The sequence below is a fragment of the Hermetia illucens genome, chromosome 3 (genome assembly GCF_905115235.1).
Source record: "Hermetia illucens chromosome 3, iHerIll2.2.curated.20191125, whole genome shotgun sequence".
Taxonomy (NCBI): domain Eukaryota; kingdom Metazoa; phylum Arthropoda; class Insecta; order Diptera; family Stratiomyidae; genus Hermetia; species Hermetia illucens.
Window position 1 is genome coordinate 42,050,303 of NC_051851.1, and position 16,800 is coordinate 42,067,102.

Consider the following 16,800-nt stretch of genomic DNA (forward strand, 5'->3'; position numbering starts at 1 on the left):
CTTCACAGTACTCTTCTTTCTACGAATTATCATTAAAATCGCTTTCAATTTCTCATTCTGCAGGAAAAGCAGGACTGTCTCCGTCGCTTAGACCTCCACCTCATCTAGGTGTTTGCCGTGATAATCACATTCAGGTCTTAAGCAAAACCAACCATCGTAGCCTCTACTGACGCGAAAAGAACAAGCACCCCGTTATACATGACATTCCACAATAAGCCCTTTACGACCCCCTCCGTCCCGTACTAGAGGCGTTCCACAATCTAGGGATATGACGGGCGGGAGCCCAACCGGAAACGTATTCTTCTTAAAGGCTTTCACTATCCACCCAGGTATAACCAGCCTTTAATTAGCCACGGTACTGTGTGGGTCGGCTGATAGAATGGTTGCCGTTACAGAGCATCTTGAAGATGTAGGATTGCAATCATGTAAAGGATTTTACCTTTAAATCAGACATCAAAAAGAATACCCATCATCACAAAACGCTAGATTAATTAAATTTTCATTGCCCTGTCGGTTGGGGCTTAAGAATATACTCTGTTTTCCCTGCTTGTCGTGAAAGGCGGTTAATTTCGATAGAAATTGATGGGCGTTAACAACATCGAATATTGACTGACCTCACAGCTCGAAAACGGACTACGATTGGTTTCGCGCACGCTTCAGAATGCTCGCTTTTTGCAACACGACCGAAAAATCCAACAATATAAGCTGGCTATTTTGAAGCTAAGCGAAGTAAGATGCTGGGACCCTGGAGAGTACTCCTCTTCCTTTTACGGGAATGTGCTTCTGTATTGTGGAAAGCCACATGATTACAGACGCGAATACAGTATCATGTTGTTTCTCACGGCTACCGTAAAACGAACTTTCTTGACCTAAAAGCTGGTTTCTGACAGGCTTCTGATTGTGAAATTCTGGTTCGAGTTAAGGAGCATCACAATTGCACAATGTGTTATGCACCAATGGAGAATCCGATATAGTGGAGGAAGATGCTTTCTACAAACAATTACACGCAGCTGAGGGGAGGCTCCGTGAAGCTGACATTGTGATCGTGACCCACCAAGTTTATTATCGACTCTTGTTTGATGCAGCTATCCTCGACAGTAGGGGAGTTATCTTGCTAATCGGGCGGCATATATCTAAGTACCCCCCTAAGAATATCAATGAGCGCTCTTGAAATGAAGTGCTCTAACACACTTCAGGGCCCTGATCCAATATCGATTGTTGCGCCAACGATTATTATATAATTGGGACACCATAAAAATGCTCTTTTCGCGGGTGCTGCGCAGGTCGTCGGCCACCTGCCGAAAGAACGTAATAAGATCTGCCTGGATGCGGAATCGTGGGAGCGGACCAATATACGGATGAGATTGAAAGCTCTATTAACTTCCTGCAAGTGCTGGCAGACATGACGCTCCAATTTAGATACGAGGCGAAATCCTGAGAAGTTAAACGTGGTGTTCGCCGTGACAACAGAGAACAAGTTATTGCGATGGTAAGTGAATTAGAAAATGCTTTAAAACACAATGATTTCAGAAGTGTATAGCATCACGCTAGAACTTGCGTGTGGTCGCAAACTTTTCGATGGTTGACTCCTTATCCACGATCACGACCAACCAAAGAGGTGAAAGGAACACTTCAACATAATTCTTAACCGTGTCACATCCGGTAAAGTCCCGCCTCTTGTGGATGAAATCACTAATCACCTTAGCATGCGAATACGGATTGTTCCTCCACGCAGACGAGAAATCATATAGGTCGTCAATGCACTAAAACGAAGTAAAGCCGCTCGGCCCGAAGGTCTCCACGCTGAGTTATTTGTGGCTGCACCTGCAGTTATTGCAGATCTACTACTACCACTCCTACGAAAATCGTCAAAACTTTATTAGAGGGTGGAAGAAGGCGATGCCTTTTAATCTAACTCATCGCAATCTCCCTATATGCATTAATTGGCAGATTATTAAAGGCGTCGATCAATTTGTATATCTAGAAAGCGTGGTTTCTACCTACGGTGGCACTGAACTCGGTGTCGCTCTACACATTAATAGCGCTCATTCCGTTTTCGTTGTCACCAGAAAGCTCCGAACATTGGTGAGCATCTATCCCCGAAGTATCATCGGAGTGCGCCAGCTTAATACTATTTCAAAAGAAGAACTTGCTCAGCGCAGCTGCCTGGCATCGTATGGCCATGTGATCGGAAAGCGGAAGTGACAGTGGATAGGTGACACATTGAGGAGGGTCGACAATTGCATTTCCGACTACGCAATGCACTTAGAGAGATTGCTAAAAAATAGTTGTCTTGCAAATCTTGCTTTGGGCTATGTTGCTACCTCTTAGCAGAAAGATTACTATTCGAATTCAAAGAACTTCAGACAGATCAGCTTGACTTCATTCTTGCTGAAAGATTTGGAGAGACTGGTTGAGCATCACATTCGTGGGAACGCACTCAGGTCCCATCCACTTAATGAAAACCAACATGCTTACCAGCGTGGAAAGTCCTGTGAGTCTGCTCTTCACTCTTTGGTTACAAAGATAGAGGATGCAACTCTGAAAGATTATTACGCGATATAGGTGTTGGTGGACATTGAAGGGGCGTTTGACTGTGCGCCTTTTCAAAAACTTTGAGATGTCGTCAAAACGCATGGTATGGATCATGCTTCAATTAAGTGGATCCATGCTATTATAACGCGGAGATTGCTGTGTGCTCACATGGGTGTCGATCGCTGTAGAATTCGCTTATGCATCCTTAGTGTGATAGGTCAAGGTGAGACAAAAAGGTTTTCAACGCAAAGAATTGTGCCATGAGCACGACATCCGGCGCAGCTCAAAATGCATTACTCAATTTGCAACCCTTAGATATATTTATTCAAAGCACTGCAATGAGAGCAGCTCATAGACTAATTCGATTAGATCTATGGGAAAACATCAAACAACATACTGAATCCAGTTCTTACAATGTCTTCCGATTCTCGTGTCCTCATACACCTGTTTGGTAGAAGATATGAAATTACGCCGAAACGTAGAGAGAACTGAGAAGTCCCAGAAGAATGCATGGCGGGATATACGAAAGTCTTCTACACCGATGGGTCAAAAATAGAACAGGGTTTTGGAGCCAGAGTCTACCTCTCAAATCAAAACGAGAAGTGGGTTGCAGAAACCGTTCGAATTCTATCTCTAGATTCAATACGGTGGAACTACACTAGGTACCTAGTCACTATGGCGTAGAGGGAAATGAAATCTCGGATGCTTTAGCGAAAGAGCGATCAATCTCCCCCATGCCGGGATCGGAACCAGCAATTGGAGTACCAGGAGCATTGGTTAAGGCTGTCGTCAAAAACTGAGAATAAGCTTTTCACAATGAGTGGCAGAGCATAAATGCAGAACCGAAAAGCAAGAAGGCTTGCGGGAGTATTGTAGGCATTCTGACAGGCCATAATTCACTAGTTGGACATACGTTCAGAATTGGAATTCTTCCAGATGATATTTCTTCCTCCTGAAATGAGAAAGCGGAATCCACGGAGCATTAGCTAGTGAATACCCCATATATGGACGCATCAGGAATCAGATCTTTGATGCCCATGTTCTCCAGTTGCGACCGTTAGTATTATATCCACTAACGGAAATCCTGCGATACATTAAAGAATCCAGGATATTCCGTTAGATGGGGTGCCGATTACAATGGCCCAACACGGCCTGAGTGCTCAAAATCTATAACTTCTCGTACACCACACACACACGCTTTGCAGTGGAACTGGATCGCCCCAGAAGCCCTTGGTGCAGAACAGTAGAAACTGAGAGCAGATGTCTTGGGAAGTTCTTGAAGCGGATTTCAGCAAACCGCGAACGATGGTGTGGTTGACGCCCTATATATATATATTTAGAACTGTATCTTCCACTTTCAAGGTGGTCACTACATGCAGTTATGATGGGCACTTTTAAATTACTTAGGTATGAGGAATTGATTTTGCTGATGGCCAGAATTTTCTCAACTTTCCGGGCCAGGAAGACCTACAACCAAATCTTTGCCATTACCGACGCTTTACAATCCATTTCGGGCTTTAATTTTCAGGATATCCTTCCTCCAACCATCGATCCAATCCAATTTCGAAATCGGAGCAGTGATGCGCGGTTTTCGTCAAAAGAATCAACCCAGCGCTTTCGTGTGTTCGTCTTTCTGTAGTCCCTTCGAATACGCTTTTAAGCATCCGAGTGTCGTCCATACGTTGAGCGTGGTTAGCCCATTCCAACTTGCGAAGTTTGATTATTTTGAAGATTTCAGGGTCGTGAAATATTTGGTACATCTCATGGTTCTATCTGATTCGTCATTAGTCGTCCTTTGATTTAACTCCTATTATCCTCCTTAGGACCCGGGCCCTCCTCTCGACGGTATTGACCAGTTTTTCGCAAGTTTTAGTTAGGGTTCATGCTTTACATCCCTAGCATGGCACAGGTCTTATTATCGTTCTGTATATCCGGGGCTTTGTTTCCTATGTATGCAGCTGGCTTTTAAAATCGACAGTACCGAGTAGAAAGCTCCGGTTCGTCAACTTCATTTCGATCTTTCGTCAATTGTACGCCTAAATATATAAAATTGTTTACACTTTTCAAGTTGTTAAATCGTCAATTGTGTTATATTTTGTCCAGTGTACGTCGTTTTTCTCGTTTGCGTCAATGTTTCCTTAACTCTTAGACAAACCTCGTTTGCAGTTTTGTCAAGGTTCAGAAAAATTTCCTTTCTTGATATGAAAGATCGGGGCATGATGGTTATATCGTCCTCATATACGATGATTTAAAAAAATGTTAATCCATCTCCTTGTCTTAATCCGAAGGATGTTTCAAACGCATCTGTCGGGCTATTCGTGACTCTCATCGGCACTGTTATGCGGGACATTGTCTTCCTGGTAAGACTTACCAATTTTGCTGGAATCTCAAGTATTACTTCGAACAGTACTTACAGTACATTTCGGTTGATAGTGCCATATGCCTGCTTGAAGCCAACAAATATTTAATGCACGTTAATGTTGAATTCCCAGCATTTTTCTAGCACGTGTTTGACCGCTACTAGCTGCTTCCGTAATTTTCGCACGTCAACTTGTCACCTTTTTGTGGATAGATATCAAACTTACACAGACAAATAGTTGATGGTAAAAGGCTAATAAAAGTGTCTGCATTATTTTAACCCCGGGCGCGGATTTTTTCTTACGGCACTGCTTAGAATACTTTTATGTATTCAAAGAACAGTGAAGCAAAATTAGCTCTCTATTGACTTGTATCTAAAAAGTTCCCTGTCGTCCTCACCAAATCTGCGAAGTAAAAAACCTTAAACAATCGACAATTGCGAACAATTCATATGATTTGCTCCTTCACTTTTCAGATACTCCTGATGGCATAACTGCTGGCTTCAATGGCAATGTTCCCGAATTCGCCAAGCTTTCTATTCAGGACCATAATAGAAACGACGACTTCGGTGGGATTGACGATACAAACAATAACAACAATAGCATCACTAGCAAGTCCGAGCCAACCAGTATCAAATTGAAACCTGTCATTACGAAGAAAACAGCTCCTCCATCGCGCCCTACTCCTGCACCACCTGCAACAGTCCGACTGACACCACGTGCTACGAAACCTGCAACGCCAGTGAGTAGAGCATCTCCTGCTCCAGCACGACCTAAAACATTCACTAAGGTAAGTAAAATTTGTATGTGAGGCGAGATGTAGCGTATAAATGTATATTTTGTAGACTCCTCCAGGCAGTGCCAGTAGTGGAAAATCCGTAGTATCATCATCTTCGTCCTCTACACCTAAAGTTGGATCTCCTGCTAAATCGGTGGGTGCTTCTATTATTTCTACATGTTGTAGTACACCTAAACTAACTTTCGGTTTCTTCAACCATAGAGTCCGCGTCCACCTACTGGACCCATTCCAGAGAATATGGTGCAATGTAGAATTTGTGGCCGAAACTTCAACACAGATCGTATAGAAAAACATCAACAAATTTGTGAAAAAACGACGACCAAGAAACGTAAAGTATTCGATGTAGTCAAGCATCGAGTTCAGGGCACTGAAATAGAACAGTATGTTCGGAAAGGTACACGCGTCAGTACACGCCCAACTGTGACAAGTAAAGCGGCAACGGCTGCAGCTAACAAGAAAAACAACTGGAGGAAAAAACACGAGGAATTCATTCAAGCCATCCGAGCAGCGAAGGAAATGAAGGCTTTCTTGGCGAAAGGTGGAAAGCTATCTGATTTGCCACCACCACCGCCATCCGAAAATCCTGACTATATTCAGTGTCCGCATTGCCAACGAAGGTTTAATGAAGGCGCCGCTAGTCGACACATCCCGAAGTGCGCCAATATGCTGCATAATAAACCGAAGCCCGGAGCCAAGGCACCACCGAAACGGCGTTAATTGTGGGCTTACAACGAAATTCTGTTCTGTTCCTATTCTATTCCTTGAACTTTGAGATAATTCAAACTAAAAGTATACTAAAAAAGTCTTAAAAAAATTGAAAATAACGAGAGAAGATCTAACATTAACCAGGCAAAAAGAAACTCTTGGTATATATTTTCTACTGATATTTGTACTAAAACTGAGGAAAACGTTGTACATTCCAACAATATGCCGGTGTCTGTGGCGATCTCAAACTTTATTATCATTTGTCCCACTAACTCGTTTGATAATCGCGACGGCAGACCCATATTTTGTATGTGATACTTATAAAATAATAAAATGATCGAAATAGTAATAAATATATTGAATCAAAATTAAAAAAGACGTTTTATTCGAAAATTGGGAAATTGTTGATGTATATCTTTAAGCAGCTTTGCAACGAATTGAAACTGGATAAATAAAAAAGGATTCACTTGTTTTATTTCATGATTTTATTACCGAGCAAGCTTTTCACTGTTGACTCCAAAATATTCATAGCTGAACTCTGTTTTAAAACTTACGATCTAAAATTTAGAAATGTCCTAAACAACTAATTCAATCTGAAATGTCCTCCATTTTATTTGGTGGATCAATAATTCTTTTCACAGCTGCAGCCGCCACATGCAAATCTAGTCCTTCTAGAATATACGCCAAGTTATCGAGCGAAGCGTCATCATCGTCTTCAAACCAAATGCTTAGCATGGCCTTGCATTGACTTGTTGTCGTTGGGTTTTCCGTCTCAAAGAAGAGCAATTCATCAGCTGAATAGCCCAACTTCTTCCCTAATTTTTTCCAATCCGATCCTATTTTGCCAGAAATCTCTACGATATTCTCCTTCGTAACAGGATTGGTTTTATGTGTGTTTTTGTCATCTGGTGTTAACTGCTCTGTTTTGAGGAGTTCAGGATCGTCTTGCTCTTCCAGAGCGACACTTTCATGCTCAACAGGCTCTGCAGTGGATGTGCCTTCGGTTGCTTCGATCTTTATTTCGATCTTATCTTTCTGAATCTTCTTGCGCACGCTTTCTAAATAATCTGATACCCGGTATGATGGTGCGTTGAATAGGGTGAAGAAGTGAGGCGATTGTCGGGCAAGTAGGCGGAGTGCTCGCCATTCAAATGATGGGTCGCTCTTTTCTTTTGGATTTTCCAGATAGGTTTCGAGTGGTGGCAAGAAATTGCGATCTTCTCCTTTACATGCTTGCAAGTTGTCGGGAGATAGATTCCATAATCGTGTCAACTCGTTGCTGTAATCGAAAATAGATTCGTTAAAAATTTAAGGCATACATAAGGCATATATTTTCATTTGATTCCCAACATGACTGTATTAGGTGAAACAAAATTTTACACCCCCCTTTTGCGTGTATGGGGACCCCCCCCCCCTAAATCACAACGTAGAAGGGCATGACGCACTACATGTCTGGGCGTGCACAGTTCCCACCTTCTCACCAAATTCCGTGTCAATAGGTATAGCCGTTTCTGAGAAAAGTGCGTGTGAGAGAGAGACAAATATTGAACCGATTTTAATAAGGTTTTGTTGGCAAAAAGCACTGCTTTTTCGGATTCGGAATCGCATCCTCTTACGTCGAGAAACCGTTACATACCATACACCTCGGCTGCAAGTATTGACTCATGATCATTGAACGGTTTACGCAGTAGCCTAAGGCAATATCAGGTAGTTCCTCGGTAATCATCACAGACCACAATTCGAATCTACTCTCTTTTCGGAGTTTGGAAATCTCCTGGGATTCAAACGCCGGCGGACAACCGCATACTATCCGCTGGTCACAAGGTTCATGGACATCGAAGGTGGCTTCAATTATGCTTCATTAGTTATGTTCACTAGGAACTTCAGGGGCAGCTATACGCTACCCATCTTAACAGGGGCAGAAATTCACCTGGTACAGTCAAGGATTTTGGAATACATCTCGACTGTAGGAATGCGATAGGTAAGACCTGGGGACTTTCACCGCCACCATCTCCATAATAATCGTCTGGTGGCCGAGAATGGACTTTGCCAACAGCAGCAGCTGCCTTGGTATTACTTAAGTAATGAATACCACGCCGACTGCGCCATTCAAAACTAGCCAAAATCTACCCCCCAATCATTTGAAGGTGAAGCGAAAAGCCGCCAACGACAAATATAGACTCGATACCATTGGAACGTGGAAAGGCCGCTAATCACTGAGTCATGCGCTTCATCTGCGAATTGCTAGGCAACCATCGGATAGTTCTGATGTCGGCCGATCATATGCTTTCCAGATTCATCTTTGAAAAGACATACACTGTCGTAATCACCAAAAGGGAAGAATGGTCGATAAATGGCCAGTAGTCTTTTGGGATTATATGCATAATAATCTTCACCGACTGATCAGTCATGGAAGACAGATTGGCCGCAGAGTTGTTTTGCTGGAAATCCTATTATGCAACTGGCTCGACAACCCTACACGGAAAACCAGCAACAGAAGGAGCCTTGCACGGGAGGGACTTTACAACGCCGAACTCGGCAACGGGGACGGAATAACGACTTGCGCATTTCCTCATGGAACGTGCGCTCCCTGTACAGAGATGGAGCTGCCAAGCAGCTAGCCGATATCCTGCCCCAATATAGGGCTGGAAATGCGTTAGACAGGGACCGGTTTCCTGAAGAAGAGCCACTACATCACCATATACACAGTATAGCCCAAAGTTCTGTCAGTCAAACAAATCTTTATTTCTCACGAAGTAATAAACAAAATCAATCGAAAAGTACACCATTAGAAAAGCGAAACATAAAGCTTTCAAAATGGCCACTGGTAGCTTTACAGGCCCCAAGTCTGTGAGGCCATACATCGATCGCTTCACGCACGGTATGAAGCGGCATTTCTCGAGCTGCACGCATGATGCTGGCCTTCAAACTCTCCACATCCGTGTAAGTTCAATCGCAGGCAGTCTCCTCTAAATTAGCCCAAAGGCTGTAATCCAGAGGATTAAAATCTGGGCTGCCTGGGGCCCATTCATCCGCGGTTATGAAGTCAGGAACATGCGCCGCTAACGACTGCTGAATTATTTTGGCTTTGTGAGCGGGGGCCGAGTCCTACTGGAAGCACCACGGTTTTACAACGAATAGGATTCACTCAATGGTTCGACTACATCCTCTAACATCTTTTCGTACACGCTCGCTTGGTTTTGACGCCGACCTCGCAGAAATGAATATCAGTTACTGCGTGATAAGGGACGTCCCACCTTACCATGACAGAAGTCGGATGGTGACGACTTTGGACCCGCGGAGCATTTTCTGTGGCTTCATAACAATTGTGAGCATCTACTCGATCATTTTGTCGGTTGAATGTTTCTTCGATGGTAAAAAGTTTTTCATCAGAAAATAGAATTTTGCGATATTTTTACCGGGAAATCGTTGCAAGAGAGCAGGATATCGGGTTCGCTGTATTTCCTTCAGTTTTGGCATTAACATATGGCTAACGCACCACCGGTACGCACCAAGACCCAGATCTTCTCGAAAAATAAGACTCATAAATTCGTGTTGAAACGCCCATTTCCGCCGACATTCGTTTGTGCTTGCGGAGAGGATCGCGACGAACACGCTCACGCACAGCATGCACGAAATTCGGGCGACGTACGGAGCGCGGGCGCCCCTCCTGCGGTCTGTCAACCACATCAGCTGTTTAGCAGTATCGAGCTAAGGTCCTAAAACGAATCGTTCGTTTACCGGCAGCTTTTTTAACAAACTATGAATCTTTTTCGGCGTATTCCCACATTGGTGCAACGCAATCATCGCAATTCTTTTTTCGTAGTTCCCGAACTTCATCGTGTTGTCGTTCACGCGCTACTGACCTTCGGAACCTGAAAGTTTGACGGAAGTGGGGTAGTGTTACCAGTTTCGGCGGCCTAACATTTCTTGCTGCACGCATCGACTGACAGAACTTATGGCTATACTATGTATACAGTGTGTCCGGATAGCTCAGTGGTTAGAGCGCAAGGCTGTCGTACGGAAGGTCGCGGTTCAAATCTCACTGGTGGCAGTGGAATTTGTATCCTGATTTGACGTCGGATACCAGTCGACTCAGCTGTGAATGAGTACCTGAGTCAAATCAGGGTAATAATCTCGGGCGAGCGCAATGCTGACCACATTGCCTCCTAGTGTACCGTTACGGTCTTGAATGAAGTGCTCTAACACACTTCAAGGCCCTGATCCAACATGGATTGTTGCGCCAACGATTATTATTATTATTATGTATACAAAGACGTATTTCGGGAACCCTTCTCAGTATTTTTTCTTCTCAATGTGGCGTTTGCTTCACATTACTACAGCTCGAGCAAAAGAGGAAGGCCAATATTTGGTCCTCAGAATGACGTCCACACGATCACCATTAACTACGACCACGAAAGCTATTTCGAGCTCAGGACATGACGGACGACCTGCGTAGGCGGGTTACTAAGGGTATTTGCCATCCAATCATCAGTGAGACAGCTCTCCCACTGTCGAGCTGGATCATCGATGGTGAACTTGGAGGGTCGCAGCTCTCGAAGTGTGCCGTCAAAAACAACCCGACACCAGATTCGTGTCTGCTACCACTTGGGTTTCCAGACTACAAAAGCACATTCCTGCAAGAGAGAAAGGAGTACCCTATAAAGTTCCACTATCTTACTTTGCTTAGGCCCAGGATAGCCAGCTTATATCGTTGGAATTCTAGCTCGAGTTTGAGATAGCAAGCGGTCTGGGCACCCTCGCTATTGTTATCGACGGGCGTGCGCACATTCCAGAAACCAATCATAGTCCGTTTTCGACAGTGAAAGGTCGTAATAGTGAGGCGAATCTCTATCCGACGCATTGTTGACGTTTTGGTAGCATTGAAGCTTTGAAATTTCTCTCTCTTTTGGTCACCTTATACGTTTGCAGGGAAGACTTTGAGTGTATTCTTAGTCCCCCAAAACACAGGGTGCAGCGTACTTACTTTGCCATATAGAATTTCCCTTGCCGATGTGACTCCATTACATATTCTCCCAATGGTCGCTTAGCTTTCTTCGGAGGACTCTTTCCAGTATCTTCCGGGGCTTCCGGTCGCTTGAATTCCTTGCAGCCATCGTTCTTCCAGTTGTTCCATAATTCCTCACGTTGCAGCATATGTTGGACGGTTTTTGCGAATTTCTTGCCTTCGGGCGGAGTCTCCTCGATAAGTTTATAAACTTTCGCCTCTGTTTCCTTGATGTACTCAGTTTGGGACGACGTGAGGTTGAAGGATTCGCTGGAAATTGGGTTGGTATTTGTTAAACTGTTTTTGGAGAAAGATTGCAAATACTTACGCTTTGAATTTTACAGTCGAGGATAGATACTGGAACAAGATGAGAAACTGGACGAGCACAGAACGTCGAAAATTCGAATCTGATAACTGTAGAGCCAGGAGTTTGGGATTTGTGAGGAATTTTGCGAAGAAATGCTGTGGCTTTGCGAAGTGTTCGTCCACCTCCATTACCTCCGATGCTTTTCGTTTGTGTTGACTGGAGTTAGTGCGCGGTTCTTCCAGTTTAAAGCTACTGAAGGCGGATAGGATGCTCGAGGCATGCTATAAGGAGAATTTTGGTCATTTTATGCAAAAAAGGATGGAATAAAGTCTTACGCTGGCAAATGTTTTCCATTGAACTTTGTTGTAACATTGATTTGGGTTGCGGAAGTAATCCTGAAGGGACCAGAACTTGCAATATAAATTGTAGTCGATCTGGACTGGTACGTCTTCCACGGTGTCGCCCAGTCCCTCCCCCATATCTTTTCCGTCTGCACCATATTCTGTGATGTTGTCCAGATTGAACTCGGAGATTATATTAAGACCGGAACGCTCGGAGAAAGGGAAGAATTTTGCCAAGAAGAGCAGAATGCGCCCACAGAAGACCGTATTCTGTGATCTGGACAACCGCCGAAGCAAATCGTTGCACATCCTCAGCAAATTGTTCTTGCAGGCAGTGAAGAAAATCTCCTCCTTCCACACAGCCACCTTGTCTTCGACAAATGCGAATATTTGCTCACATTTTTCTAAGGTGACCGCATCAAATGCGTCCCCAAGTAGAACCACCGGGATCGTGGTCGAAACCATATCCTCGCGCGCGGCTTCTACCGACAACGCGATCAGTTTTCCCACTTTCTCCACATCATTTATCAGATGGAATAGGAGCATCTCACGGAACATCTGGTCCAGGGCCGGCTTTTTGTCGGAGTCATTGTTGTGCTTCAGCGCATCATATTCGGTTTTCAGGACTTTTACGTTGTCCGTTTCAAATGCGGTTTTTAGTGAATCCTGTAAGAGAAAGCGAGGAAAATAATGAGGGTTTTCAGGAGTTGCCGGGCTAGTTAGTTACTTGAAAGATTTTCTGTAGTCCCACAAAATTCACTGAAGCTCCTTTGGACGTAGTTTCTGTTGAACCGCCGGATTTTTTGCTGACGGAAGTCATCGCGAAGTTGCGTGTCAATAAAACGAGCAAAATCAAAACAAATCTTACCCGCAACCATACGCGGGATTGAAGGATGACAGTGACAGCTGGATATTGGAACTTCGAAGGGGCAGCGATGTGCCATCAATGGAAACAGTGATGCGTTCAGAAAATGTGTTCAGTCAATGACATTGGAAAGGTAAAATTTTGACAACTGCGATTGGGTGTTTACAAGAAACTTCTTTCACAACTTTTGATAAATTCCTTTGATCTTCTGTATTGGTGCCTTCTAAATTTTTGGATATAATAGAAGGATTTACACCGCATTATCTAAACCACATATATTCCAAGCATGTTGTTATGTGACTCTTGCGTAAATTCCACTTAACTGCGGCTCTGGGGACAAATCGGACCAAACTATCACTTAACCTCGTTGACAAAAACTTTTTACTGTTTGTTTACATTCAACAATATCAAAACGATCATAAGCCGAGATGTCGGCCGTCGAAACTCGGCATGCACTACGCAAAATGGACTTCGCAACGTGTGCACGGGAGGCTCTGCTCCGCATAGGTAACCCTCATCTGCCGCCTAAACCCGAATTCAACTCACTTTCCCCGCAGAGAGCATCTTCATAAACCGCGGCAACCAGGACTTTGCCATGGATCTGATCTCGGAGTTTATATTTCTAGAGAAAACTAAGGACATTGACGCCCGGAAGGGCTACGTGCCGTCGGCGATGAATCTCGTGCAGGAGTTCCAGCTGGTTGTCGCCCTCTGCGAGTTCTTCTCGCGGCCCGGCCCCGACGCAACAAGGAATGCTGTTTTCCTTTCCCTGTTTGGAGCAGCTACGACCCCAGTGCGATCCGATGTTTTGGTGAAGCTGATAAGCACTTCGGTGTCCGCATCGATCGCACCGCTGTTGTGCGCCGCGGGAACTTGGATGCAGCAAGTGGGATGCACTTCGGTCGCGAGTACAGAACTTGCTCAGAGCCTAGTCAAGGATTTCGTGATTTTCTCCAAGAAAACGTCGGAACAGCTGCGACAACTGCCTATGGTCGCGCCAAGGTCTGTGTTTAGGACTCCAAATGTTGTTCATTGGAGCTGACGCTTGTCTGAATTCACAGGTTTGCCGCCAACTTCATGACTGCCGTCGCGGATCTATACATGAACGAAGCCAAGGGAGCTATAGTCTGTCCACCGGACATGCTTCTGGACGTTTTCACAGAATGGGTAACTTCTTAAAGTTCTCATTGACGGGTCTCCCCCAATAATCTGTCTTTTTCAGGTCTCAGAGAACCAAAGCCTCTGCCTAGCATCGCAGCAGCCTTTATCACTCCCCACAGGAGCTATCGCCATGCCGGTCGTCACACCCTTAGCCGGTCTGATCCGCTGGTGCGTGTTGGCACCAATAATCAACCAAAAAGGAGCCTACAGCAAACTGCACTTGGCCGTCCTAGAAACTTTGCTGCAGATCCCGCCCCCCAACGGACCGCCAACCGCGCTCAATGCCCAGCACCTCGCAGCCATAGCCGTCCCTCTCAAAAACCACGCGAGGAAACTTGTCGCCGACGGCGTGAACCCAGAGAACGACGAGAACTTCCAGGCAAGCATGGAGCGTTTCGCGCAAGCCGTGCAGATATCTCTCGCCGCCAAGTGCCTGTACGGAAGCACGCCGCAACTGCTCTGCACCCTCGAGACCCTGCCCGCGAACAGTTTAATGGAAATTGTAATAAAAGCAAACAAAAGTTGAAAACGAACGGATTTTATTTTTTGAACGGATCGAAACGGCGCGTGGTTTTCAGGCGCTCGATTTTCCGCTTGTCCTCCTCGAACTTCTTGCGCAGGTTCACGATGTGTTGCATTTTGGACTGGCGGATTTGGAACGTGTAGAAGTTGGTGAGTTCCTTCTGTTTGCGCTTCTTCTCCATCTTCTCCTCGACTTTGTTGATGGTCGATTCCTTTTGCTCGAAACCGGCGACGGGGCCTCGTCTGGTTACGGTCACCCATCCATCGTCGTCGGTGTTGGCTGTTTTCTCTGCAACGCGGGCGGCGTTCTCCGCTTTATCGTAATCTGCCATGTATTCGTCGATTTCCCGTTGTAGGTCATCTTCCGAGGTGAGCGACGCGACGTAATCCTGCATCCACTGAGTCACTCCTGTGCGAATTATCGCTTGTCCGGTCTCCTCGTCATAAATACACAATTTTTCTAGCTGGAGCGCTTTGGCAATGGACTTGGTGGACTTGAAGACAACGTAGGCCACTTTGAACCCCTTCAAAGCCGGTCGCGGAATGAACTTATCGAATTTGTCTACGCCGTTCTCCTCGTTGGGACCGACTTTCTCTTGAAATAGAACGTTAGTGACCTCACCCACTTTTTGAAATCCATATTTTAAGTGCTCCTCTGTAATGTAGGGCGGAACGTTGAGCACGAAAAGGGTCCGCTTGGCGGGTTTGTCCGGGTCTTCCTTCCGAATTGTGTGTTCCTTAATGAATATCGTGTGCTGCGAAGTTGTATATTGTCTGATGTGCAAGGTTACAACTGTAATAAATTCAGTTAAGTTATATGTCAATCATTATACTGGAAAATACCCACCCTTGAAGCCATTTACCTCATCCATCGCGGAGTGTTTACAAGTCACACGTGCACTAGTTTGACATTTTACCACATTTCAAAACACTTTCCACTGGAAACCGGGGAAATATTCCAATATACTCATGATGTACAGGGCAGTAGTTTAAATGCTCGTCGAAAGGTGGCTCATGACGTATGACGAATTAGAAATTTGTTCCATACTTGGCACTATTGCTCAGAAAAACCATCTTTTACATGCAATTATTTTGATTACTTCTACTAATTATTTAATTGGGGTCAAGCAGTAGACTGCAAGATAGACTGATACGAAATACAGCCGTCTGGGAGCATCTCACATGCCAAGGCCATTAGCATGTAGTGACAGCCAGACTCTGTACGAAGTGACCCTACTATTAACAAAACACTGCGGATCTAGACCGAGGAGTCGAAAAACACCTCCCCCAATCCAGGGTGTTATGCGAACCGTGCCCATTGGATAGTGTGCAGTCGGGGGTAACCGACTGTATTCAAACGGAGCTTCACTGATACCTGGTCAGCTCAGTGAGTAACTTTGACCTTACCGTAGTAGGGAGGGGGAGGGGGTTATGGCACGGCGGACCTCCTAACTCCCATATTCGTGGGGATCAAATGAGTAATGCTGCAAAAATAAAGGAAATAGAAAAAAACTACAACCAAACAAGCGGGATCCCGTACCGCACACAAACTGATTGATCGGGCGGAGGCACATCTCCGAAATACTGAGACCCAGGTAATTACACCCAAGAAGGAAGAGGTTGGGACGTCAACCAGTAGATCTGAAGTAGATGGTATACTGCGAGGACAACAACCAACAAAGACCACTGCTCAAAAAGTAGGGAGAAGTAAAAGCACGTCTGAGATAAACATATCAAACGTCAAGAAGGAGACAGGTCTCAGTGGCGCAGATGCAAAATGGTATCTGCGTTATCTGAAGAAGAGGCCCTTAAAAAGGCTCAGAACAGACCTAAGCCATATTTATCGGAACAAAGAAAGCGAGGAGCAGCAGAGAAACCTAAACCCAAGAGGGAAGAAAACCCGGACCGGAGAAGGAAGAAGGCAGGAATCTGAAAGCCCGCCATTAGCTATGCTAGTGCGGTCAAGGGCATTCGATTGGCCATATTGCCAAAAATGTTTCATGGGCAAATCCTCACTTGTGAGGAGCAGGAAACTATCGAAGACCTTGTCGTCAGACAGATGTGCAACTGTGAAACTTGTGTTCACCGGGATACGTTTTCGACCAGGGCATACGCCGGTGGACTGCGCGACGGAAGACACTGCAGAGTGGCTTAGGGTCACACTTCCTAAATTGCTAGGCTGGAAGGGCGCAGACCTGTC

General features: G+C 45.0%; 4 protein-coding genes across 6 annotated transcripts in view; 2 read left to right on the forward strand and 2 right to left on the reverse strand.

Moving 5' to 3' along the window:
• LOC119651205 (proteoglycan 4-like) overlaps window positions 1-6,772 on the forward strand; it is an 83,253-nt gene extending 76,481 nt beyond the window's left edge. For all 3 annotated transcript variants that reach the window (XM_038054657.1, XM_038054656.1, XM_038054655.1), the window contains 3 exons: window positions 5,369-5,682; window positions 5,738-5,824; window positions 5,893-6,772. In XM_038054657.1, coding sequence (XP_037910585.1) covers window positions 5,369-5,682; window positions 5,738-5,824; window positions 5,893-6,408 — 917 coding nt within the window. In that variant the 3' untranslated portion in view covers window positions 6,409-6,772. The remainder of the gene's footprint in view (window positions 1-5,368; window positions 5,683-5,737; window positions 5,825-5,892) is intronic.
• Window positions 6,773-6,862: 90 nt separating this feature from the next.
• On the reverse strand, window positions 6,863-12,965 carry LOC119651161 (THO complex subunit 1). Its single transcript, XM_038054579.1, has 5 exons — window positions 12,780-12,965; window positions 12,047-12,718; window positions 11,733-11,992; window positions 11,384-11,674; window positions 6,863-7,675 (listed from the first exon to the last, which is right to left on the reverse strand). Exons 1-5 carry the CDS (start codon window positions 12,870-12,872, stop codon window positions 6,985-6,987), a joined length of 2,007 nt encoding a protein of 668 aa, XP_037910507.1. The 5' UTR covers window positions 12,873-12,965; the 3' UTR covers window positions 6,863-6,984.
• A 92-nt stretch (window positions 12,966-13,057) lies between these two features.
• LOC119651162 (uncharacterized protein C7orf26 homolog) lies at window positions 13,058-14,611 on the forward strand. Its single transcript, XM_038054580.1, has 4 exons — window positions 13,058-13,424; window positions 13,475-13,919; window positions 13,979-14,084; window positions 14,140-14,611. Exons 1-4 carry the CDS (start codon window positions 13,346-13,348, stop codon window positions 14,602-14,604), a joined length of 1,095 nt encoding a protein of 364 aa, XP_037910508.1. The 5' UTR covers window positions 13,058-13,345; the 3' UTR covers window positions 14,605-14,611.
• Window positions 14,601-15,512, reverse strand: LOC119651163 (ribosomal RNA-processing protein 7 homolog A). Its single transcript, XM_038054581.1, has 2 exons — window positions 15,448-15,512; window positions 14,601-15,393 (listed from the first exon to the last, which is right to left on the reverse strand). Exons 1-2 carry the CDS (start codon window positions 15,470-15,472, stop codon window positions 14,618-14,620), a joined length of 801 nt encoding a protein of 266 aa, XP_037910509.1. The 5' UTR covers window positions 15,473-15,512; the 3' UTR covers window positions 14,601-14,617.
• Between the last annotated feature and the right edge of the window lie 1,288 nt (window positions 15,513-16,800).

Excerpts from the sequence above, each read along its gene's own strand:
- LOC119651161 (XM_038054579.1), bottom strand. The coding sequence starts at position 12,872 with ATGACTTCCGTCAGCAAAAAATCCGGCGGTTCAACAGAAACTACGTCC. Across the intron at positions 12,719-12,779 it reads GACTACAGAAAATCTTTCAA|GATTCACTAAAAACCGCATT; the intron begins GTAACTAACTAG and ends TTTCTCTTACAG. Across the intron at positions 11,993-12,046 it reads AATGGAAAACATTTGCCAGC|CATGCCTCGAGCATCCTATC; the intron begins GTAAGACTTTAT and ends TTCTCCTTATAG.
- LOC119651162 (XM_038054580.1), top strand. The coding sequence starts at position 13,346 with ATGTCGGCCGTCGAAACTCGGCATGCACTACGCAAAATGGACTTCGCA. Across the intron at positions 13,425-13,474 it reads GGAGGCTCTGCTCCGCATAG|AGAGCATCTTCATAAACCGC; the intron begins GTAACCCTCATC and ends CTTTCCCCGCAG. Across the intron at positions 13,920-13,978 it reads CTGCCTATGGTCGCGCCAAG|GTTTGCCGCCAACTTCATGA; the intron begins GTCTGTGTTTAG and ends CTGAATTCACAG.
- LOC119651163 (XM_038054581.1), bottom strand. The coding sequence starts at position 15,472 with ATGGATGAGGTAAATGGCTTCAAGG. Across the intron at positions 15,394-15,447 it reads TGAGGTAAATGGCTTCAAGG|TTGTAACCTTGCACATCAGA; the intron begins GTGGGTATTTTC and ends AATTTATTACAG.